At 41.3% G+C, this 26,699-nt stretch overlaps 1 protein-coding gene across 1 annotated transcript; it reads left to right on the plus strand.

The window, feature by feature from the left end:
• Positions 1-2,635: 2,635 nt before the first annotated feature.
• On the plus strand, positions 2,636-25,514 carry tsc1b (TSC complex subunit 1b). The gene is made up of 22 exons (XM_005725605.1): positions 2,636-2,728; positions 8,236-8,451; positions 9,204-9,307; positions 9,557-9,709; positions 10,222-10,366; positions 10,534-10,688; positions 10,783-10,856; positions 10,934-11,112; positions 11,367-11,485; positions 12,555-12,717; positions 12,816-12,937; positions 13,322-13,415; positions 13,856-13,969; positions 15,610-16,249; positions 18,663-18,706; positions 19,684-19,850; positions 20,613-20,795; positions 20,895-21,005; positions 22,549-22,671; positions 23,005-23,192; positions 23,472-23,645; positions 24,179-25,514. Exons 2-22 carry the CDS (start codon positions 8,343-8,345, stop codon positions 24,849-24,851), a joined length of 3,834 nt encoding a protein of 1,277 aa, XP_005725662.1. The 5' UTR covers positions 2,636-2,728; positions 8,236-8,342; the 3' UTR covers positions 24,852-25,514.
• Positions 25,515-26,699: the final 1,185 nt, after the last annotated feature.

Consider the following 26,699-nt stretch of genomic DNA (forward strand, 5'->3'; position numbering starts at 1 on the left):
CTGGTCTTGGTATTGTCTTGATCTTGTTTTAGGCGGTCTTGACTACAAGTCTACTAGATGCACACAGGACAAGGATTATCAAAATAAAACGGGAAATGGGAGAAAATCACAAAGATGCCAACTTGACACTTAGACATAGAGACATGACTGACTGGGGAGATAGAGGGAACATGGAGAGAAGAGTGACTAGATGTGGAACACTGGGTAGGCAAAGTAACGGAGAGCTAAATACTAGGAACTAAGAATATAACACAAGCAGAAAACAAGAAAGAGAACCAAAACCATGAATAACAATAACCAAAGAATCTAAATTAACCAACAAACACAAAACACTGGGTCACAGACCCAGTACCATGACACCACCAATCACAATTGTATGGTAGAGTAGACGCAAGTCACTCTTCAGTAAACGGCCCACCTGGAGTTTTCCAAAGGTTTGCCACCTGAAGGACTTTACTCTCAGACTATGAGAAACAAAATTTTCTGATCTAAGATAAAGATTGAACTCTTTGGCATGAATGTCAAGCATCGTCTCTGGAGAAAACCAGACACTGCTCATCACCATCGCAATACCATCCTTACAGGGAAGCATGTTGATGGCGGCATCATGCTGAGGGAATGTTTTTCAGCACCAGGAACTGGGAGACTATTCAAGCTCAAACAAAAGCACACAGCCAAGATGCCAATGGAGTGGTTTTGGGACCCCTCTGTAAATGTTCTTGAGTGGCCGAGCCAGAGCCCAAACTTGAACCTGAATATCTCTGGAAAGATCTGAAAATGGCTGTGCACTGATGCTCCCTGTCCAATTCATTGAGCTTGAAAAGTTTTGCAAAGAACTCAGAAATAGGTGTGCCAAGCTTCTAGCATCATACTGCAAAAGACTTGAAGCTACCAGGTGCTGTAAAAGTGAATCAAAGTATTGAGAAAAAGCTGTGAAGAATTATATATATATGTGGGTATGTGTGGCTGTCAGGGTCCTGGGTCTGAGTGACCCAGGGTCCCTGAGCAGTTTTGGACTTGTCTATTGTATGTATATTTGGTGTTGCTGTCCCTCTTCTCCCTGTTTGCGGATGTGTGCATGTGTTTCTGCAGGCACCTTCAGGCCTGGTGGGTGTGGCTCTGCTGGCGGACTGGCAAACACCCGAAGCTCCTGCCACACACCTGCTGTTGATCAGGGCTCGTCGGGGGAGCTATTTAGGAGAGTGTTGGAGCTCCCACCGGCGCGGGATCATTACACTAGACTCCCAAGTCAGTGTGTGTGTTTAGGAAGTGCAGATCGTGTGTGTGCCCGTGGGGGTCAGTGTTTAACGGCTGCCTCTATTGTTTTCCTACAGGAGGAACGTGGAGAGGAAGGGCAGCACGCACAGGGTGTGCAGAAACACGACAGTGGGGAGCACGAACACGGACGTCTGAGTGGGAGACACACACGGGAGTCTTGGGGAGCAAAGGGGAAGAATGGTGCATTTATTGTTAACTTCACTGTAAATAAGCGCACTGTCTTTATTCAGAGCTCTGCGCCTGGGTCCTCCTTTCCCTTACATCCCCACCGTTTGCCCTGCCAAACCGTGACAGTGGCATTGTGTAGAGAATTTTGAGATGAAACAAAGTAATTAAATCCCTTTTGGAATAAAGCTGTAACATAACGAAACATGGAACAAGTGAAGCACTGTGCATAGTGTTTTTATAACACTGAATGGCTTGATCAGTGTTCTGATCTGCTGATACATTTGAAACTACATCTGTAATTCCTAATTTATTCGGTGGAGCTCGTTTCAGCTATGGTAAAATAACCAAAGAATGTTTTTTCTAAAGCAATACTTGCAATGAGTATTACAGTGTGCCATTATACAGGAGTGCTGATGGATGAAAAGAAGTTTGTAGGTCTCTTAACCTATACAGGGAGTGCAGAATTATTAGGCAAATGAGTATTTTGTCCACATCATCCTCTTCATGCATGTTGTCTTACTCCAAGCTGTATAGGCTACTACCAATTAAGCATATTAGGTGATGTGCATCTCTGTAATGAGAAGGGGTGTGGTCTAATGACATCAACACCCTATATCAGGTGTGCATAATTATTAGGCAACGTCCTTTTCTTTGGCAAAATGGGTCAAAAGAAGGACTTGACAGGCTCAGAAAAGTCAAAAATAGTGAGATATCTTGCAGAGGGATGCAGCAGTCTCAGCAGTATTTATTTATTTATTTATCTGTTTTTTTTTATATCTTTTATTTTTTATGTTTTTAATTTTTTTTTTTATCAATTTTGGTTTTCTTTTTATGGCACGAATGAGCTTCCATATGTTTCTACCAACTACTGCCACCTGATTTAATAATAATAAAAATATATACAATTTCACTCTCTGCATGCAGGCTTCATTCTTCCACCAGTTGGGTGATTGAAAAATATTATAAGCTTTATTTAGCTTTGAAAATATAGATAAATATATATGTTTACATACATCATATATTTATTTATTTATTCATTCCGAGAAACGTCTGTAAATGCTAATTCTAGCGGTAAAGTATGCCGAGCAAGAGAGTTGGAGCTTCTTTTTTTTTTTTAGATGTAATTTGATTTCGAGTGGTAAAAGTTGCGGTTATGACGCGCAGTGCTCCAACGCCTGGGATTATTTTTGCATGCAGGCTAACAGCGGAGGCACACTGTGGTGGGATGGGCTGTGAGCTGTTCAAGATGGCGGCGCCCTGTGGAGTGCAGCTACTCTAACAGGTAAACAGGTCCGATTTTTTTACATCTCGTCTGTTTTTCTCACTACGAATTTCAACGCACAAGTTACGTTTTGGTGAAAGCGATTAGTTTCGCTTGTTTCTCAGCTGGTTGAATGCGGCTGACAGAGTGAATTCTCCGCCGAGTGTGGGTCGCAGCTCCCAGCTAACGTTAGCTCTCAGCGGTGGGACTGACTTGTTTTTGGGGAGACCTGTCATGGGTAGATGTTAAGGCTTTAAGCGTTTCGTTCTGGTTTTATCTGGCTTTTGTTGTTTATTTATTAAAAAAGCAGTGCTCAGTTTGCCAGAGAGGAGACGTCTGCATAGTTTTATAATCGGATAAAGTCAACCCAACCCTGCCCATTGTTCCCTGCGAGTTGTTTACGACAAGCAGCAGCCTCTGGTCAGTCCACATACAGCGGGGAGCTCTGCTGCTTTTCAGCCCCACATCTCGGCCTGTCCTGGCTCTGCACGGCCCTCCTCTTCCATGTCAGTATTTTTCCAGTCTTTACGGCCTTTGTGTATTTTTATTTGCTTTTTCACGCTTCGCTAGTCATCCCTGTGACAGATCTGCTGCTCCTTTCTGCAGCGTCTCATTTACAGCCAGCAGTTTACCCAAATTCACCTCAGCAGTTTTTTTTCTATTGTCACACCAGCCATTAATATCCTGTTGTTTTTTGCTAGCTTGTCAACGCCTCAGCTTTTTCAATCACTCCAAAGACGAAATGGGTCACTAGTTTCACACTTTGACCCCCTCGAGCTCTCATTTCTGCCTGTCACATTGGCTAAGCTGTTAAAATTCCAGCACTGGTAGCTGGGCCTTTGCATTATATATAAACACTAACCTAACACATTGCCTGAAGGGATAAATGTTTATATGTGACACTTCTTTAGAATCCATTCATGTTTATTCATCTCAGTCATTTATTTTCATTTGTAAGCCACCCTAACAACATGTTCATGAATAAATGGGTTTCACGGGGGTATTTAAAGCTTTTCACAAATATTTTAGACCATGTGTGATTTAACCTGCATTCTTTCTGTGCATGCTCACAGTCTTGACATAAATGCGTAAAGACATAAGCTTCGTGCCTCTCCAGAAATGGCAGCGTCCCAAGTTGAAAAGGTCCTCTGTAGGTATTTGTTTTTAATATAAGCTCTCAACGAATTAGCAACACGAAAATGGCAACTACTGTGCTGAGCTGATGATAGATGTCCTTAGACAGCTGGTCAGACTGGTGCCCAGGAGATAAGATTAATGTGTGATATACTCATTATTTCCCAGGCAATATAAAATGAACCACATCCCATGCATGCAGCTGACCTTTTTCATTTTTCCGGTCAGCAGCATGCATGGGATGGAAAAAAATAAATAGATATGACTAATGTCAGTAATACTTAAAGCCAGGTTTGCAGAATTTCCTGGTTTGGTTATCTATGCAGAATTTTTATTTAATTCAAATTATCATCATCATTATTATTGTTATTATTATTATTATTATTATTTTTGCACATAACTCATTTTAAAAAATGGGAATACTGTGCACAAGCACTTAAGCGTTAGGCACCAAGGCTGCCCTCTGTCATGGTGAGAAAAGGTCCGAGCTATTTCCAGGGAATACTGACTGTTTTCAGATTAATGCAGTTTACCACAAGCTCCCAGCCACCGACATGGCCTCATACTGCCTGTTTGGATTTCTGGTTCTGGGAATTTTGAAATGATAGCCACCCAGTCATAACTGTTTAGAGTTCGTTTTCAAGTGTTTGAGGTGTTTTCTTTCTTTCAGGATGTTGTTGTGAAGGAAAGAAATTAAATTTTAATTAGTTGTGCAGCACTAAACTCCTCAAGACTCTGCCCCGAAATGTCCAGCTTAGCTAAGCGGACATTTGACAGTGTTACAAAGTCTGTGTGACATCCAGTGGTGCTGATAATTGTCTGGTAAATTTGCAGCGAGCAAGTGGGTGTCATGTGTTCGGCCTCACATGTACACTACCCAGACAGCACCCCTCACCTACCCCAACACAGTATATTAGTAAGTGTAGACTTAGCTTCTGAAGGAAGCATAACGTTGTACGACATCCAGATCTCATTCTTACAACATTACCTAAAGACAGTTTATGTAGGTGTGCACAACAAGTCTGAATTAATTATATATATACATACACATGTGTTTCATATAAATACTTTAAATGTGGAGTCTTTTCAGTTCATTCAGTTTCATATTTGCATGTGGTGACCTGCTGCTTTTCTATTTTATCTACCATTATTTAATCAATTAGTCCAACACAATTTATTACATTTATAGTAATTAATCATTGTATTAACCATAATACTGTTTTCTCATTTAACATCAGACTCTTGTAAATTGTGACAGACATTTTTGCTGTTTTTTTTGGATGATTTATATTAAAAAAAAAAATACCACATGGTAAGAAAATCATAAGAATAGATGTACACCGATTTAAAAGTTCATGTAAGATTTAATATGGTGTGGGATGGTTTGTTTGTTAAACAAAAGAAGCAATTTTAGCTCTGGGAAGACTTGATGGAGCATTTTTCATTATTTTCCACCCATTAGATAGCTCAGGAATAGAAAGTTAGTTGTATCTTTGCTCAGTCCAGTAAACTTCTGCAAACTGTGTCTGATTAAAAACTTATTCAAACGGACCATATAGCCACATCATAAAGAAGGCAAATGTCCTTCTTCTTTTAAATATTCACGCAGGAGAATAGAAGGCTACTGCTAACAGCTCGCGCTCGGCCAAATGTAATTTTCAGTGTGTACATGGAAGCGCTCGGGCTGCATAAAGCTTCTTTGTGTGCTCCTGAGCATTCCCAAGCTGCCTGAGATCACACTGAGGCTAACTCTTGTTTACACCACTGACCTGTCCCTGCAAGACTTCATTTCCACACCCCAATTCTCAACCCCCGTGACTCAGCAGTTAATTGATTTAGAAAAAAAAGAAGAAAACTGGGCTGTGACTTGTCCTGTGAGTGAACAAACGGGAACATGTGCAAATGTTAATCGTGCATTTTTGTTGTTTATTTTTATTTTTTATTGGTTTCGAATGGGAGCATCCTGGAGCGACTAATATTGTCACGTTTCCATCCAGAGGGGAAGTGACACATGACTTCAGTGGAAATACACTGGATATCGATTCATTTATTTTCTCCGGATAAGCTCCTGTTATCTTGGGTTTCATAGCATGTGACTCCATGTTGAAAGCTTCAATATTTTGCACTGATAGTTTACACCCTGTGAGCTACCAAAAACAAACAAGAGTCTCATCATTTTCTAACTTTTTAGGGGTTGTGGTTTAAGAGCTTAAATGAGATCTCTGGTGCTGATTCATTATTCCTTTTGGGGAAGAAGCTGCTGGGTGCAGACACCCTGATGCTAATGGCCTGTCTATCAGTATTATTAATGCCCGTTTCTCAGATGGAGATTTGCGAGGATTCCTTGGCCTCCTTTACTTCGAACAGCTGACTCAGCGTCTAGCCTAAACAGACAACATAAACAGACTTATCCCCTGAAATGGTAAACACATTAGGTCCCGTTGTATTTAAGTTTTTTTTTGTTTTGTTTTTTCAAAGCACATACTTGTGTATACTCAATATAAATTAAACAACTTCTCACTTAAAGCTCAGATAGTAAACAGGCAGGATTTGAAAGGATTCTCTTGTCTTCTTGAGGTCAGATTAGCAGCAGGTCACATAGTTGGATCCATCGACACTGCTTAATCCGCTCCAAGTCCGTTCTCTGACCTTTTTTTTTTTTTTTTGTCCCGCAGTATGTTTGACAAGCGAGGTGGTTTATGTGTGTTTGTGTCAATAAAGCTGCGTGTGGTTCAGGACTTTGATGGAAAATCGGTTATAGCCTGCTGAGCTTGTGCTTCCCTGAGGAAAAGATTTAATTTTCTTACTTCAAAGAGCAAAACGTATAGGCTTGTTCCAGATTTTTGCCTTGTCACTGTAGGAAAAAGCGTGGGTTTAAGTAACATTATGAATTGGCTCCATTGTCAAATTGTCACGACTTCCTTGGACGTTTGATTAATGGTAAAAACTCTGCATTCTCTGCGGTGACAAAGTTAAAATGTCAGCAGAGGAAAACAGTCGGTTTGTTTAATATAATTGAAAAATAACATGAACTCTGTCATTTCTTTGAGCCACATCTTATCATCAACTGTTTGGTTTGTTTGTGTGTCACTTTTTGCCGTTTTCAAACTATTACCAAATTATTGCTCTGAAACTATAGTAAATGCAAGTTTTCAAAATGTTATCACACTGTTAATTCAACCTTATTAATCTCTTCAGATATTTTATATAATAGGGATCTCTTATACGGACTCCATACTTTTATTCTTGGACCCATGATGCATAGCCCAGAGTGGTCCTTATTTATCTTATACTGGCTTTGGTGCTACCACTACTTCATCCTCATGAACTGGCAGTATATTCTTGCCTTTGACCCTTACAAATGGTGGCTCCTCAAAAGTGGTGTTAAACCTGGGGGTGAACTCTGGCATGGCCTGAGCTTCCAGGTTAGAACACATGGGCACTCTGTAGAAAACCTCAACAATTTCTCTGTTTCTTCTTTTTTCTTTTGTGAGCACTGACGTGGTGATTCTTTAGTTGTTTAGGAGAAGACTGTAAGGAGTCCAGTGTGCCTCAGGCTTGAGTATAAATGGTTACTGGTCTATGTTGACGTCACAGTTTGCATAAGCTCTGAGCACCGCGTCAACTGTAACCACGGTTTTATATTCTTTTCCTTTAGGGACACCCTCCCTTTAAGCCATCTTCTTTCTAACTGGCTGCCATTGTGTGAAAACATTGACACAATAGCATCCAGTTAGAACTTCAGAAGGAAAGGCTGGTAAATGTTCCACCATCCTCACCAGTTTATTGGGTACTAAGCAGGCATCGTGAAGTCAGGGTTTTTCCTGCTTAGAGGAATTTTAGACTGACTAGCTCTAATAGAGGATTCCTCTATGCCTTCTGGTGTTGCACTTTTTGATAACATGTTAATTTGGCTTCATAAACTCAACACGAACACAATTATGTTTCGCAAACGATCAGAAATAACAGAAAAATAATAGATTTTGCTTTATGTGGCCCTCTTAAAGGCCTTATTTGGCCTCATCTGCGGGATGATTGAGAGACTTAAGGACCACTGCGTGTCTTTACAGCAGAGACGTTGTATTCATAGCTTATAACTTGAAATTACATGGAAATATGGCTGCGTTGTCTGTCATTCACACCTCCCTCACCTGACAGGATACAATGACAAGGCCATTATGTTAGTCAAATCAGAGCTCTTGTGGGTATCACAAAAGAGAAGTCCACTCATTTAGGGTGAACTTTTTTTTCTCTCTCCCCATTTAAGAGAATTCTCTTTACTGCAAACCCTGCTTCCCATTACACCGTTGATATTGTCACGCAAGCAGTAATCCTGGATCAGAGCTTAAACACATTCTTGGAAATGTTTTTGATTTGATCTTGGTGCATTGTAGAGGTGCCTGGAGACTGTATTGGTGGGTGGGTCCCAGGAGTCCTCCAGGCAAGTGGGGACGGACGCCGTGACAGAGACGCTGCCTCCACGTCCAGCACTGCCACCACCATGGCCAGGGAGCAGCCAAATGTGGGGGACCTCCTCCCACTCTTGGAGACCTCTGACCTCCACCAGCTAGAAGAGATCAGAGGCCTTATCAATGAGCAGCTCAGCACTGGTAGGCACTTGGCTTGTTATGTGTCAGCACAGTTTATTCTGGGCACAGCTTTCTTTCTCTCTGTGTGTGATGTCACTACAACTTAACAGAATAAATAATTAAAAATTATATGCATACTTGTGCTTCTTCAGTGAGTTTCTCATTCTGTTCACAAACTCTGATCCACTCTCTTAAGTTGCACCTAGCAATGGTAGTCCTTGTTCTGCTCTGCAGCCTTGGTTAACTTAGGTCATAACCGGAAACCCCTCTTAACCCTGCGATGTAACCTTCAACACCAGTTGTAGTCGTAGCAGGCTATGTCGACTCAATGTGTAATTTGCAACATAGATTACCAGCTTAAGCAGAAATTGGCCATTAGACTAGAATATGGACTTCCATTGCTAGCTGTAGTCCAGGAACGTGGAGGTTGAGTTTGTGAGGCAGCTGAAGGCTATATGACCATGAAAAAGATAGCCTAGCCAACCTGGCTGTAAGGAAGTAGGAGAAAGGAAGCTAGCTGGTAAGCAGTGATACTGCTACTTGAGCAATTGCATCATCTTTTCAGACAGATAAAATAATACATCACAAAATGTACTTGGGTATCAATAGCCCATAAAAGTAAAATCTGTGTGTGGGGAAACCACTGAACTTTGATAACCTTGGCCATTCTGTGCCGATTGCATCTCATTCTTTTAATAATGCTTGCTTTATCACCTGGTTTAACTTACCTCACTGCATATTTATTCAAAATCTCCTCCCTGTTTTCCTTGAAGAACGTGGGTCCATGCTGCTAAACACGCTGGTGGACTACTATTTAGAAACCAACTCCGCCCAGGCTGTGCATATCCTGTCATCTGTCAGAGAGCCACATGATAAGGTGAGGTGGAGTTTGTTTGTTGTAGCTTACCTGTGACGTGGGTGGAAAAAAAAAGAAAACCAACAAAACAAAAAGCACTGCTTATAGAAACATTAAACTCTATGTATTGATTGGTCATTATGGTCCTGTATAAAGTTGCAGCTTATATTGTCACAGATTAGTTTCAACATGCTTTAAAAAGGAGACTAACTGCCTGTGCTGAGTACTGATTGTGTTTGCTACCCTGACCCTAATGTCCTTCTGTCACAGCACCTTCTAGATAAGATGAATGACTGTATGACCAAACAGGCCTGCCGGCTGCCCACCCTCACTCTGCTCGGCCATGTAGTCCGCAAGCAGCCGTCCTGGATCCACAAGATTGCTCGATACCCTCTGCTCCTCTCACTGCTCAAATGCCTAAAGGTAACGACCCAGATACGACTCGATGAACAAAGAAATCTTGTAAAGGCACCGAGTCGTGTGTGGATGGATGCGGATCAGAAGTTTTTCATCCAAGCAGCTTTTAGAATGGATTTAATTCTAGTGAGCACACAAAGCAGTAGATTGTTTAGTTTTCTGCTTTCAAAGCAGTTACTTACCTGGGTTTTGTTCATATACACACATCTTTGAGCTGTTACTAGCAAGTATTTAAATGTCTACATTAAAAGCCATTAGACACAACATCATTAAACACAACATCACTTACAGAGTATAGGCTAAGAATTGTATTATATTTATTGTATTGTACTTTGGCTTGTATTATTTTTAATAGCTACAACATACCCATCCCCAAACCTCACAAAATCTGCCTTAGCTCTACTAGAGCTTGTCAGCAAATTGTATGCTAATACGCTAAGCCTAAGATTTTTGATTGTCCTATGTAATGTCTTTTGTGTGCCCTAAACCTAAATACTTTCACCTTGATATCATGGCAGACAGATACAGATGTAGTTGTGCTTATCACTGGAGTGCTGGTGCTGATCACTCTGCTGCCCATGATCCCTCAAGCTGGGAAACAACACCTGTGGGAGTATTTTGACATCTTTGGCCGTTTGGCATCGTGGAACCTGAAAAATCCAGGTAGGAACTTCCTGTCATGTCTCAAAAATATGTTGTCGGCGTTTTGAATGTTTTCTAGTTCATTTTTAAGGGTCTTGATCCAGTTGTGTGGGAAGTAAAGGGGTGTTTTTATAGGCGCTGAGCAAGCTTAGGTTTTTGTCTCTCTAACCCTTTTTTCCCACTTTAAGGCCATGTTTCAGAGGTTTACCTAATCCACCTACACGCCAGCGTCTATTCCCTCTTCCACCGTCTCTATGGCATGTACCCTTGCAATTTTGTGTCCTACCTGCGCTCCCATTACAGCATGAAGGAGAACATGGAAACCTTTGAGGAAGTAGTTAAGGTAAGCGCATTACTTCAGATGCAGTGATTTGTTGCTCTTCATTAGAGTTGGAAGCAAAGTGATGATGGATGTTAAATTTGTGTCCAACCTTCAGCCGATGCTTGAACACGTTCGTATTCATCCAGAATTGGTGACGGGAACCAAGGATCATGAGCTTGACCCCACCAGGTAAGACAAATTTTATTTATTTTATTTTTCTGTATTTCCAGCAGGACTTTGCCTAACATTGCTCTGCTTTTCTGTAGGTGGAAAAAGTATGAAATCCATGATATCGTCATTGAATGTGCCAAAGTGTCTCTAGACCCCAAGGAGGCTTCCTGCGAGGAGGGCTATGCCACCATGCCTGAGAACTTTTACCCCCAAATCCACCTGCGACCACAGGACTGCACTTCCAGCCCCTACCCAGACCTCCACAGTAGCTATGGTCAGTTTTGCATATGAAACAATACTGATACGAGTAAGAATAATAATAGACATGTTGCATTTTTGCATCTGCATCAAGAACCATAGATCAGGTTAGAACATAGTAGGGATTTTATCATTTGAAGTATTACTTTGAAGCATTACTTGGAGCAGCTTTTAAAGAGCACTGGAACAGTGGTGTCCTAAGAACAGACTGAAAGTTGCTGGCTGGATCCATTAGTGGCTTGTTCATACCATTTGTCTTCTTGACAACAGGAAGCACTTCTTCAACCCCATTTTCAACTCCACGACAGCCTCTACCCCCACCCCTGTCCTTGCCCCCCTTCTCAGGGACACAATCCTCGTACCGCAGCCCACAGACCTCCAGACGGCAGGTAAGATCATCCATAATTCGATCAAAATCTGTCATAATTGTTGCTTTAGGACACAGGGTTTGTCAGTAACTGATGATCAGAGGGTAGTGCCAGAGCACGTTGTTGTTAAGCTTCTGCTTGATGCTGGCTGTTGTACACAGGGTCATGTTTACACCCCATATAGCACCTGTCAGACAGAGTTAGGCAATTGTTTGTCCAGAAAGCCCTATGAATGAGTTCAAAAAGAACAATAGCTGTCCTCCATGTTTTTGAAAAACGCAAAGAAAAAGTGTTTTTGAGTCCCTAAAATCAGCTGGCGGGCAGAGTCAGGTTCATGCCCCTATGCTTATCCTGCCACCACTCCGTAAGGGCTGGAAAGGGTTTGTTGCCTTGGAGATGCTGTCTCCCTTTTTTATTATCGGACCAGCTGCATGAAGGAGGGGTCTGGGTGTTTTTCTGCCCCCTGGGGTCTGTCTGAGAATTTTTCTCTCCCACGACTGTGACGGATGGATAATCCGGAAAACACGTGAGAGCCGCCATTTTTTACTTGGCTTGCTTCACCCACATCCACCTGTTCCACTATTCAGCCACTATTCAATGTTTTCTAGTTCATTCAAGCTACCATCTGACAGTAAATTAATTCTTACAATGCATTAACAGAATAAGAAAGCCCAGCCAATTGAGATGTATTTTAAATTCTAGAATAATAAATATCCTGTAATTTTTGAGAAGCTCAACTCAGGTATCCAGGCAAATGGGCATGCGAATGGTCCTGCAAAATGAGGATAGTCAAGCTTCCTCCAGAAGTGCAATTTTAAATTGCCCCCAGTTAATGTAGCACTGCCAATCTTTCATAAAGCTGATTGTGATACACAGGTGGTCTGTGTCCCTCTCTGTGTGGGCGACGAAATGCATCAGGAAGTTTTAGTCCCCACTTTATAGTTTATAACAAGAGGGCACCAAATCACCATATATGACAGAGAATGATCTAATAATTTTGTTTACTAAGCTACAACAGTATATCATCTATAGACCAGTTTGTTTCCCAAATTTTATTATATTACAGTAATAATGACTCTCTTCTTTGCAGAACTCCTGTGAATTAAATTCCTCCTGTGGTGGGAAAGACCCTCTGTGGAGCCCCTCCTCATTGTGTGGCATGACTACACCCCCTTCCTCAAGGGGCATGTCGCCCAACTTGGAGCTCTCCCACAGTGCCTCACATCTTCCCACCCGCTTCCACTGCACATCAGGTACAGGCTACATCATGCTGTACGTACCGTACCGTTTTCTGACGTGACGTCCTGTCGTGTCTTTTCTGGTGACTGCTGATTGTTTTTGATCCGAGCAGGAGGAAAAGGAACGCCTGCCTCCAGCACCCCAGCCACGTCTTCTCCGCCTCCCACCTTATCAGATGACTTTCCTGTAATCTCCTTACCAGCCAACACAGTACAGTCCAGTCCACCAAGAAAAGTATGCTCTCTCAATGCTATCCTGAAAATGTCCATAAGATGCAGATTTGAGAAATCCTGCCAAACACTTTGCATGATAGAATTACAAAAGGTCATTGGCAGTGGGCAGATTGTGATTATTCATTGCACTATGATGTTTTCATTTTTTTTTTAATCACTTAAGAATCTGAAAAAAATATGACTAATATGTTGAACAATTCAATGTGCCTCACATGAAAACAGCAGGAGGCAATATGATTTGAGTAATTATGTTTAATGAGGGAAAAATTATAACTTTATTTAAAATGTATTTTAGAATTACACTGGGAAAGAAGAGCTGGAACAAACCACCGATGTGTCCTGAAACTGTCTCTAATGAGACTGTTAACTGTGTGTGACTTTTCAGGATCGGAGACATGGGGAAGGCACAAAGCCCACACTGGTGAGACAAGACCCAGTAAAAGAGCCTGAGAAGAGTTCAGAAGTGGCCACAAGCAAAGGTTAGACGTGATGTCTGTCATTGATACGGTTTATTATCATTCATTTTACAGTAGTCTTCACAGGCCATCACTTTTTGGATTAGATCCAGAATGATCCAATAGAAAACCAGTCTGACTGAAATACATTTCAGATGGAGCTCCAGATGAAGCAGTTAACTCACAACTGTAATTTGATCTGATGGTCCACCCCTCCTGGGCAAGACTCCGTTCTGCCTCATTTTAAAATGCTGGATATTTTACAACAGCATAAACATTTGTAATCTGAGTGAAGTGCACACTTCTACTTGAAATGACCTAAAATGTGTTTGATTTCTGCTTTACTATTTATAGAGGTTTAATAGTTAATTTCTCAAGTTTAGGGTAAAAGTATTTCTTCTCTTTTTTTCCCCTTTCATTTTTTGATACCATATGCAAACATGTGGCATGTTTTTCGTCATCAGATGCAGGGGCTGCAGAGAACATCTCCATGACTCTGACAGAGCTTTCAGTTTTCATGAAGAAACAGGAGTTGGAGCTGCAGCTGAGAACAGAGAAAGAAAAAGAGAAGGAAGAGGGTGAGTTTCTTTCTTGCAGAAACACATTTATGTACATTGTCAGCAAATTCAAGCCACAAGGACTAAAGTCAACCCAAGAAAATGTTGCTGTACTATTAAAAAAATATTTATTTTGAGGTTAACAAAAAAGAAGTCTATAGTTTCCCCAAGTTATTCACATGGTGTTAAAAGCAGACTACCTGCTGCTCTCATTCCTCTTATTGAATTATAAATGCACACAAAATGCTAGCAAGATGTTGAATAAATTCATGCTAGCCATTTTTTTATTCAAACATTGGATCTGAGCAGCATTCACAGGCACATATTCATCAAAAAAGAGCTGTATGAACTGGTGATTCTGGCACAAGACCTACATTTGAAAATTCTCAATGTCATATGGCTTTTCTGTTTAGTGGTTGCTACTGGCAATCACTGGAGCCATCAAAGCCATATTGATAATCCTGAGAGGCTCTTAATGTAGCAGTCTGCTCCTTTTCTCTTTAATATTACACCTGCAGAGTTCTTGGTTTGTTTGGGTTTTTTTTTCTTCATATTTGTCACCCTTAAGTGTTTCAACTCATTACATTTTTATATTAGACAAAAAGAAAAAAAAAAGTTAATGTAAAATTCAGTTTTTAAATTGTTTAACGTAATAAGTGGTTTTGCCACCCTGGCAGTAAGAATTGCAGTCGAGCATTTGTAGTAAGTTTCACATCACTGGAGAGGCCCACCTTTCTCTTAAGGCCTGTTTGAGATGCTTTGGCATGACCTTAATCAGATTCAAGTCCAGATTTTGACTAGGCCGCTCCAAAACCCTTGTTTTGCTGCCTTTTTTTTGTAAAAGCCATTCAGAGGTAGGCTTTCTGGTGTGTTTTGGATCATCATCCAGCTTCACACCCCAGCTTGAGCTTCAGGGTGCGAACTGATGTCCAACGTTCTCGTTCAGGATATTCTGGTAGAGAGCAGAATTCATGGTTCCATTAATTACAGTGTCAAAGTCCTGAAGCAGCAAAGCAGCCCCAGGCTATCACACTATCACAACCATGTTTGACAAGAGCCTATCCCAGTTGTCATACGACTAGAGATGGCCTACGCTGCCTCTCAAAAAGAAATGAAAGGAAAGTTAAGGAAACTGTACTTCCTAGCCCAATAGATTTTCCCTTAAACTAGTTGCATTCTTTAAAGCAAAGTAATTTGATTTTTCAGAACAGACACCTTAATAAAATTGGATAACACATATATAAGAACAATGAGTCAGTAGGATGGTCTGTTTTTAATTAAATCAACATTCTGATAAACAGATTCCCCCAGTTAAGTTGGACAATTCTCAGCTCATGAACTAAACATCCAGGATGCCAACACATCTGTTTATTTCCCTGTATGTTGAGCTTTCTCTGCATAGTTACTGGTTTAAATCCCACTTGAGCCACTTATAATAAAAATAAATGCACCTGCAGTGCTGCGAACACCACTTTTAACAGAAGCATCTGCCAAATGGCACAAGCTCTGTTTCTAAAGCTAGGTGCTTAGATGTAAACATCCATTCCTTCTTAAATAATAAAAAAAAAAATACAAAAAAAAATTGGGCGCTAGTTTTGTGATTGCAGAAATATTTAAACCTGCATGTATATTCTGAATGTCATTGTCTCCATCTACTGCAGCTGCCATCACAGAGGAGCTATGGAAGCTCACTGAAGAAAAGCTGGAGCTGTCGGGTGTCAGGGGCTTTGACTCCCCTTTCTATCACACCACTGAAACGCTGACTGGCTGTCAGACACGAGACAAGACCGGCTCCAGCACCCAGCCTGGAGGCACCGTCCGGGACACCCATCATGCCGTATCAACACCAGATAAAGCGGAGAACACCGTGTGTAGCAGCACTGTTGGCAGTGAAAGAGGAGCGGGAGCAGGAGAAGGAAGGAATTCAGCTGTTGGCCTGGAGCAGTCATGCTCCTTTCACACATGTTTTACTCCTATTGAGCACCACCTGCACCAAAGCCCCTCTGTCCCGGATGATGAAGTGACTAAGTTTGGGATGTTCTCCCCGAGTCCGTGCAGCAAGACGCCAGCCCCGGTTCCCTATGAGTCATTTTTTGATCTGGCCTTGCCGAGGGCAGCTTCACTCTTTGTGCACCAGAAGACGTCAGAGGTGGCGCACAAGGTCACCATGGAGAGACTTTTGCAGCGGGAAGAGGGGTTGGAGGATGGAGAGGAGGAAGGGGTAGTGTCTGCTTCACCACTGGAGGTGCTGGATCGCCTTGTTCAGCAGGGAAGTGACGCCCACGACAAAGTTCTCAAGAGGTGAGAGACTTTTAAGTCTACATCATTTTAACACTCATATCTACCGTGATTGTGGTCTAAAACACAGGTGACCTGCACTCCATCCTGTGCCTGCACACATCCTGTGTAGACTCAGCTGCTACAGCTTCTGCGAACACTACAGATTCTATAGATTGTAGCTTATTCGGAAACATTAGCAACAGTGTATTTTAATAGTTTAAAATGTTCTGTTGTGCATGAAAAGACTAGAATTGGTCATGACCCAGCCTCTGATGTGCTATAGTCAGACCAGAAATGGTTTGATTTGCCAAAAATATTTCTTCTAAAAATGTCATGTGTAATGGCAGCAACTGCATCTAGTTTCCTCACAATGCTATTACAAACGCAGCAGCCAGTAATCTATCAGATTAGCCCCTTGAGTAAAAAGTCAAGTCCCTGTATTTGAGTATTTCTTATCTCCAACTCCTACAGGATCCGCTCAGCTCTTTCCAGTATTTAAATTGATTTTTAAGCCATAAAATATTTTAAAAGTCTTAAGTACTTGTGAGAGATCATAAATTTTAAATGTCCTAATACTTTGACCATATCAGACATGCATTACTACATGTAGTCGGCATTGTTTTCTATTACAGGCTGTTTAGAAGAGGTGAAATGACAATTAGAAGGTGACAGATGGGAAATGCAAGTAGCAAGGACACGAGGTTCCAATTGTTAGGTGATTTCTAAATGTTTTGGAAAAAAATTAAACTTAAAAAATAAATTTTATCCAGTTGAGTCCAATATAAGGTTCAAATTGTTTAGAAAAAAAGGGTGCCAGTGGAGTCTTTCATTTCCACTGTTACCTCGTCATCAGTGCCACGTGGACCGCAAGCTGGTTATGTTGGGCGTAATGAAACACCCACAACATTATTAAGTATTTAGAAGAGGGTTTGTGGCTCCTTTGCATAATCCACAACATTTGTGTCATTTTCAAGTTGATGATTCCTAAATCAGAATGTGTGAAGACATTTAATTTTAATAGATAATCAGTGTGCATTGCTCAAGTTATTACTGTTCTGCTGTCAAACATCTTAAATTAACTTTTGAAAAGCATGCAGAAACCTTTTTTTCAACATTGTTGAATGACTTGAAACACATGCCATGAGGTTAGATGCACCGAAACTGTATTTTCAGTTGTAGTTTTAGTTGCACAGAAAAGCTCTGTGCCTTTCCTGATTAGCTTTAGTGAGTGTGATACAAACTCTGCTATATGGGTACAGTTTCAAAGAAAATTAAAGTTATTAAATATCAACTTTCAGTATGAAAATACTGAAGTAACACATGTATGTTGCGGTGGTTTAGGTATTCATTCTTTAACTTCTTTGTTGTGAGTCAGCCACTCATCTTGATCACACTGAAGAACCTCATGAGTCTGTTTTGATGTGCTTTTCAATGTTCAGAGTGTTTCTGGGTTGTTTCCAGTCTATTACCGCAGTTCCAAAGGAAAACACCCAGTTTAGAACAAGCATGACATTGTTCGAAATCCACCTCCCCCTTCTTTTCTTTCTCTCTCTCACACACTCACACACACACACACAGCTGGCTTGTCCACAGTGCCAATAATACAACAGCACAAGCGGTGTCAGCAAAGCCAGGACTAAGCACAGATCATTTAGACTGCATTCAATTTTAGTTGCTTGCTACTGCCATATTTAGATTTTATCTGTGTTAATACAGGCAGGTGGAGAGAATGAAGTTGGCACACACACATGTCAAAATCAAGGCAGAGAGAGAAATAAGACAAGTTACAAGCATGCCATTTTTACTGCGATGTGGTCACCTGTAAGGGGAGGAAATATGGACAACGTATGGGAAAATTGTAGGAGCATAATTATAGCTCTTATAAACAGTCTTGATATATCTTGACATTTAGTGAATTCTAGACTCTGCTAGGTAGATTTTGATACTGTTGGACAAAGCCAAGCCAGCTGTTGTGTCTTGTCACTTCAGCAGAAAATAAGTCCCAAGACTGAGCCCACAGAGTAGGCTCTTAGAGTCTGGCGTGATCTGGTTTGCAAAAATACTGAATGTTCTGCTAGAAAGATAGGAGGTGCATGGAGATGCTTCCTCTGACACTGACTTTCATCACAAAAAATGAGTCATTTCTGTATTGTTGTATATTCAGCACAAGTGCACTTTTTGAGCTAAAGCACACTTGCTGTCCAATACAGTGGTCTGATTGGTCAGATCGCTTTATTTGCATCCGGTGTGCAAAGGCCATTAACCTGTGCTAACATTTGCTTTTACCGGTGACTACATGGCTTTGTTTTGTTTTTTAGAATGCAAAAAGGGCAGATTAAGAGTACAATATGACAAAAACTGCTCATGTTACTGACTTGTTTTGTTTTTGTTCCCCCCCTCCCCCCAAAAAAAAAAAAAAAATCTTCTTTAACAGATTACCTTTGCCAAGTAAGTCAGCTGACTGGACACACTTTGGAGGTAAATCCTTCACAACACTCAGAACACCATTGTGCACAGATGAAAGAAGCCATTATCAACACTGCAGATGGAGCAGTATATAAATAATATGCATGACTAAGTTTGGCCGCGAGGTCTTAAGACATTTGCAGTATTTTGAAATGAGATGTAAGATGTCTTCTCTGCCTTTGTTTATGCTTAAGCGCACAAATCAAATTTTCTCCAGCTGCAGTTCATAAAAAGGAAAAACAAATAAAACTCTGCCAACCTATAATTACAACTCTGGAATCTGATAATCTCCCTTGGCTGACTGATAGGAGTCACGTCTTTTAAATTACATCTAAAACAAAACTCCACTCTTCACTTGTGGCTGATGGGCATGGAGCCCTTGGATGACTGTAAAGATCCTGGATCAAACTTTCCAGCACATACTCACTAAATTAGTCTATCATTTTTTGATAAGCAAAGCCGTGTATTCAAAGTTAGACTGGGCATTTCCTAGATTTTTATTATTATTTGACATAATTTTAAATATTCATAATGTATATAATATTTATGATGCAAATAACTGGTAATGACATCAGGTTATTCATCAAACTGCCAACCAGACCATAGTACTAGTTACTTTTGCTTGTTTAATTGTTGAACTTCAGCCTTTTGTGATCAAATGTTTGTTCTGTTATCATGATGTAAACAAATGCCAATCTTGATTTGAAAATAAGAAAATAAATTCACATTTTCTTACTAAACTGCACACCTGAACTCATTTGTAAAAGGTGTTTGCTATTTTAAGTGCTCTTTATACCACTGCATGTGAGTGATTAGCAAAGTTAGGAAAAGCAATAGATTATAGAATATAATTTTATACCTAAACCATTACCTGTGCTCATCTTGTGTTTCACACTCTAATAATAATTAACTCCACTAATTAGTCGTGTGTGTGTGTGTGTGTGTGTGTGTGTGTGTTAATTACATTATTATTACCTGGGCTTCCTCAGGCTCAGCTCCGCTGGATGAGCTTCACACGCTGCGCAGCCAGCTGCTCCTGCTGCACAACCAGCTGTTGTACGAGCGCTACAAGAGGGAGCAACACGCCGTCCGCAACCGACGCCTCCTCCGACGCATCATCAATGCCACCGCACTAGAGGAGCAGAACAACGCCATGGCAAGTTTGCAAGTGCTCATTATCACAGATTGAACACTTTCAAACACAGTGTTGAAAATGTACAAAAGGGGATGTAGCTATCTTATACACTAGATGTGCACTGATTCAATAGCTTATTTTCATTTGGAACGATAAAAAAAGGGACAAAGCTCATCTAAATGCTTCAGAGACATTCAGTAATCATTGAGGCATTCAGGCATTTCATAATACCAGCTGTCTAATCAGATGAGGGTCATCTGCATACATACCAATGAAACTGTAACCGAAGTTTTGTTTGCACACAGATTAGTTTCCAACAAATAACAGTTACAAAGAAGTCACAAAGGCTGTTTTGCCTCCAGTAATCAAATGTGTTTGATTACATCCATGTCGCAATCAACCAAAAGAATAACTTTTTACCCCTCTGCCCACTCCACCACGCAAGCAGCAGGGCAGCATGGACACCAGAGTTTGTGAATTTGGTAACTTGAAAACGAGGCAATGTAGGAACTTCAAATTGATACCACAGGTGCATCTAATAGCAATTGCAATTGGAGTTCGAAGCTCCGTGACCTTGATGTTAGGGTCAGAGTAAAGTTTCTTCTGAATGCATTAACTTGAGAACCAGGCGACATATGTTACCATTGGTGTGTCTACTAGGAGGTTGTATTGAGACGTGTGCCAGTATTTTTGTAAATCATTCAAAAACAGTTCAGTCTGAGTTTCTGGTTTAGAAAATTCTGTGCTTATCGTGTGTGTGTGTGTGTGTGTGTGTGTGTGTAGAAGGACCAGCTGAACCTGCAGAGTGTGGACATCCTATCTCTAAGGGAGAGCTTGCAAGTGGAGCAGCAGCGATACAGGCAGCTGTGGGAGGACCGGGAGACGGTGGTGACCAGGCTGCACAGTCAGATCAGACAGCTGCAGCAGGGTCGAGACGACTACTACACAAAGAACCAGGAGCTCCAGGTACACATGCACGTTCACTCTTATATTATGATGTGCTAACATTTCTATACGGTATACATTAGAGTTTGGTATTCATCTAAATCTGTCCTGCATGTTCAGAGCAAGCTGCAGGAGTATCAGAAGAAGATGGATGAACTGGAAGCTGAGCTTCAAAGGGCCAACAACAAAGTTTGTCACACTGGTCACCTCCTGAATCAGATGACTATCAAGGTAAAGAAGTACAGAGTGTGAGATCATTTCAAACCACAGTCAGAACTTCGGCTTTTGTTGGTGTTTTGATAGTTTGACATTCTACCTTTGTAGCTACATTACTAGTGCGATAACCTCCACCTGGTGGATGATTGGTGGCTTTGCCACTTGTTATAGAAAAAAGGAAGGTGTCTCTATGCTGTACGTGGTGTGATTACAGCACACTGTAACTCCTTCTGTAAGACTTGCCAAATTTAAATTTGGTTTTAGTTCAGGGTTGTGCATCTGTACAAAGGTTCAGGTAGTTAAAAACTGGATGCTTGTCTTTAGGCAGCAGGACTCGCAGGTTAACCTTGGGAGACAAATTCTCAGTGCACCAACATGAGAAGGTCGAAGACATTGTGCTCCTTACCAGATTGAAAACTGATTCCTTGACTCAAAAATTGCTGTCTGGTATCTGAGCGGTAGAAGTCACCACAGGTTGAAATGAAAGTTGAGTCAGTTAGAGAGAGAAGTGGTTAACTTTCTAAGCCAGCTTCAAGCCTGTGGTGAAGAATCTAAAAGTAGCAGCTGCACTTAAAGCTGCTGCAGGTGCACCCCCCACAGTCTTTGATTGCCTTTCATATTAAGACTTCCTATACCTTTTGCTATAGGAAGTTCCAATCCAGTGGTATGTGTGCCTGACCTGGTTTTTTTTAAGTCAAGCTCTGATATCCTTATATCATATCTAATCATTCTCTGTCAGAGCAAGTTCTCAACTTCAGGGACATTAACGTGTCTTTGCCAACAGACCTATATGACCACTGGTGAGACATCACTAACTTCCTAACACAGTCAGGTTGTGTTTTTACTCTATTTTTCTATGTGCTTGCTTCTCCTGTAAATGGAAAAACTGTGCAGTACCATGAGCAGGCTTGCAGACAGCTGGGTCAGACTTGGGGAGCTCCAAAAAAACATGCAGATTGTCCCAGGGCTCGTTGCCTTGGAGATATTGTCTCACCCTCTTTATTTTTGGGTCAGCGACACAGGGGGTCTGAGTGTTTTTTCTGGCTCCTGGGATTGGTCTGAAGTCTGTTTCCCTCCTCTGACCCAGACTGAACCGAAATCCTGATGAGCAGGGAGGCGTCTATTCATTTCAGATCAGACAGCATCCATAGGGTCATATATAAGGTCCTTGTTCACGATATTCAGGTTAAGTACAAGTTGGCAGAGGCAAAAGATGCCTCACCATATTCTGAATTATTCCTTAAATTTCTCACTTATTAGGCAGTCAAGATATTCTTCAAGACCATGGCCATATGGTTTAATATCACGACCTGGGAAGTAATTTCTTAGGACGATTTCACAGAATGGCTGTAAAGTGTGACACATTTAAACAAAGTTGAAATCTTTTGGATTTCTTTGTGTACTGAAATATCACATGACTTTTTGCCGCAACTCATTGGACGTTTATCAGAGTCAGATCATTAAGGACTGCTTTTCTCAAATTCTTTCGAACAGGGTATTTGTAGCATAATTGCTAATTTGCCCTCCATCATCATTGTTTGTCTCATTTGTCCTTCAGCTGAGCAACAGCGAGAGCACCCAGCAGCAAATGAGCTTCCTGAACAAGCAGCTGCTGCTCCTCGGGGAGGCACATAAGCTGTCCATGCAGGAATTACAGCACGCAGACGCCAATAACACAAAGGTACGTGTGTGTTTGCAGGGAACAGCAGAGATGACGTACTGAAGTGAAAATGGACACTAATTGGGTTTGTTGGGTGTGAAACAAAACTCTCCCAGTGAAGCATTTTCAACTTCATGGCAATATGAACTCTGGTGAATGAAGTCACAGGCAGTCAGCTAATCATAATGCTTTGAAACAAAGACATGACTGTGCTTATGTACCACTTACTGCTAATTTGCAGATAACTTACCTTGTAGAATATGACAGCTTTTGTAGTAAGGCTCGCAGAAAATGTTAATCTGTATTTTGTTCCCATTTTCATGCATTTTTCTTGTGTTGTGACCCACCACCCAGGAGGCCCAGATGCTGCAGGTGTCTTACGGAAAGGAGGTGGAGACTCTACGGCAGAGTCTGCTGGTTCAGGGTCAGAAACTCGAGGCAGCGCAGCAGAGAGTCGCCGAGCTGGAGACGCTTCTCTCCAAGAAGGAACACCTTATCGCAGAGCAAAAGAAGTTCCTCGAGGACGTAAAATGTCAAGCAAAGTGAGCACCAGGATTCAAACAAAAAGAGAATTTAATCTAACTCTTTTCTGTATAACTTAAAGCAGCATTGTGTAATTTGAAAATTAGCGTTTGTCGTAATCTTTGTGTGAGAAGATGGATCGCTACTTTAGTACGGATCATAAACTAGTTGTGCAAGTAGGCAAGATCATTTTTCCTACAAACAAAACATTTGGCTCCCCCCACAATTTGGTCTCATGTTCTCTCTCCATGTTTGTCTTTTCCTACATTGAACCAGTGTCTTCTCTCTTTTCTTTGAAGGGCTGAGCTGCAGGCCTCAGACAGCAGGTATCAGGCTCAAAGGAGAATCACTCAGCTGCTGCAGACTGAACTCCTGCAGCTCTACAGCAGAGTAGAGATGGAGGCTCCAGCCAGCACCACCTCCTGCTCACCACCAGAGGGCAGAGATGACCCACACATGCCTTGTGACTCCAGGTCAGGGTGGAGTTGTGATGTTACTTTTTGCCATGCAAAAGTAAAGTCAGTGTTTCAGTCCTTGCTTCCTCCAACTTGCATGTCAAAGTATCCTTGGGTAATACACTGAGCCCTGAGTTGCCTCTAATGCATCCATCAGCGTGCAAATCCACCAACACTCAGTTTGGTGAAATCGTATTATTAGTACATTACAAATTATATAATATTCTTTTTAGTGCTAAAACCGCAGAGCTGAAAACTAGAGTCTGACACTTTGGTTCAGACACAAATGGATGGATAGCATAGTGTTTCATAGATAACTTCTATTATTGTGCGGATCATAGATGGTTCATAGGCTTTTTAACACTGCAAATCTTTAGTTGTAAGGGGAAAAAAATGTCAGTTGTCTAATTTATTCATAAATAACCTGGAGGAGGGAAAAAATGGAAAATGTATGTTTCACTGTTTCTTTTCATTTAAAGAAAAAAAAGAAAAAAAAAAGAACTTCAGCTATTTGGTCCACTCTGAAATATTTTTTTTTCTCCCCACTACAGTGGCATCGTGCCAGATGGACCAAGTAACATTCACAACAACGAGGACACAGACAGCAGACCACCACATGACTCCCCTCATGGCAATGGCAGCACTTTATCGCCAGGGCAACCAAAGGCGAGCAACTCTTCCAAGTCAACGGCAAACTCCATCAACGGCAGTCAGGAACTTGCCCCACCCCTGCTGGTGGAGCCCTCCCTGTCCTGCCCCCACGCCAGCCTGCTCACTCCCCTGGCCGCCTCAGACACACCACTCACCGTGGGCTCCTACCCCAGTGCCAAGAGCTTCCTGGGCATGAGGGCACGTGAGCTGTTCCGCAACAAGAGTGAGAGCCAGTGTGATGAGGACCAGCCACCTCCTCGCCTCGCTGGCCTCGCCCACGGCCTGAAGACTGAGCTGTGCGTGGAGTCGATAAGCCCAAGTTATATTGCCCCAGTCAGCCCCGCACCTTCGCCCATCCCTCCCCCTCCCCCTCCCCCTGTTACTCCTCTCACTGTGCCCACCAAGGAGCCCGCCTCTGAGCCGAAGCAGCAGAGGGCTTCCAGGCAGGAAAGTCTCTGCAGAAAGACAGGGGCGGGGCCTGGTGGTGGGAGGGTACAGGTAGGGTCAAGTCGCCCCCGGCAGCAGCAGCTTAAGATCATGGACTATAACGAGACCCATCATGAGCACAGTTAGGGACATAGGACTGAGCCGGGATGAAGGGAGACTGAAATTAAATGACGGAGAAGAGCTACAAAATCGACAAGAGGAACATGTCAGCAATTCAGTGTTATTTGTCCCATTCCCTAAGTGTCACTCTGGGTGGACAACAGGATTTTCACCCCAAGTTCTTCTACTTATAATTGTTTTTGGGGTTTTTTTTTTTGTTTGTGTTTTTTTCACAATGCTTTATTTCCCTGAAGAATTTTGATAATGTGATACAAGCAATGTCAGCATGTTACCAGTGAGCACGCTACGCTTGACAAAACAAAGGTGCTGAAAGATTCACTGACAGGAAGCTGATAACAGTGATAAAGAATCATGAAGCTCCCTACACAGGACACCTTGACTATTTACTTTTTAGAAAGTCAGTTCACCTAAATTGGAGCTACTTTCTATTGTGGTGGTGTGGCTATCCACAGTAACAGACGGTTTGTTGTTGAAATATTTAGAGATCATGTCTAAAAGCTGTGAGCAAAATTCCACTCATCACTATTGCATAAGCTGAGAAGGCAGAAACTGTCTCTTTGACTGTAACTGAAGGCACAAGTCAGAAAACCTGAATTTTGGGTAAACTGACAGCTTACTCACTTTTTTTTTTTCTTGTTTTTGTTTGAAACATTCTTTTTTTTTTCTATTTAAATGGTAGCAATTCTAAAAAAAAGAAAACACTTGTTTATTTTTCATCAGTTATCACTTCTAATCAAAGTTCGAATATAAGTTCGCTTGAGTTTTTGGTTTGTTCTAGTGACATTTTGAACCCACATTTTATTGTTCCTGTGTTTAAGCAGAACATTTCCGACAAACCTTTACGTTATTGTTAAAAGGAAAATTGGTTTTGCATCCAAATGTTTAAGTGTAGGTGCTGCGGACACACAAAAATGATTATTTCCACAAAAAAGGAAAGTGAGTGAATGAGATTTGGAAACTGGTAACATTTTTATGAATTTTTATAAATGCTACATTTTCTACACCCCCCCCCCCCCCCCCCCCCCTTTTTTTTTTTTTTCTTTTTAATTTTGGGGTACATGAACTAAAATTGAATCAGACCTGACAGGGTTGCACGACCCAGGTTTTATCACAACATTCAGTTCAATATGATTATTTTGAAAGTGCCAAGCAATATATTTGCATTCTGGCTGACCTCAGTCATCTCTAAACATAAGTGTTGTTTCTCAACTTGTTCACTACGCTTGAAAACAGACATATTCTGTCCGATGGGTTTTCCTTTCTGCAGGTCTGATAAACATGGAGTAACCTGTTCCCCTGATGGAAGTATTAGAAGTAAACTCTGGCTGTGGAAGTCCATCTAAATCCTGTTGTCCACCGGGAACTCCTGCTGTTTTTTCCTTCTGCCTCGCTATCTAAAGCATGTTCAACAATCCACTTTAAATGCCAACCATAGTATCTACAGCAAACCAAGACAGAAGAAACCAAGACAGAAGGTACAATCAGCACAAACTGAAGGAAGAAATCAGGACTCTCACCGGAGCTGGAGAATCTGGGACAAAATGGCAAAAAAGGAAGTTCGTAAAGCAGTGGCTTGTGTTTAACTGTGAACAATAAAGATCGTCTTCAATGTTTTGCACTACAGTTCTGAGTTTTCCTCGTTTTTTTTTTTTTTTTTTTTTTTTTTCTGGTCATTGTGAGTTTAATCTTTGGACAAAACCAAATGGGTTAATATTTTACTTTCAGCTCTGACTGAATTTTAGTTTCTTGATCTTCATTGACAATATTATTAATTTAGGAAGTCACCTCCCAGTCGAATTGAAGTAGACAAATAAGCTTACTCTCCTCAGTTAAGCTACTAGAAATTTAAAGTTC

This window comes from Pundamilia nyererei, unplaced genomic scaffold, assembly GCF_000239375.1.
Source record: "Pundamilia nyererei isolate P.nyererei 1_Seehausen unplaced genomic scaffold, PunNye1.0 scaffold00016, whole genome shotgun sequence".
NCBI classification, from domain to species: domain Eukaryota; kingdom Metazoa; phylum Chordata; class Actinopteri; order Cichliformes; family Cichlidae; genus Pundamilia; species Pundamilia nyererei.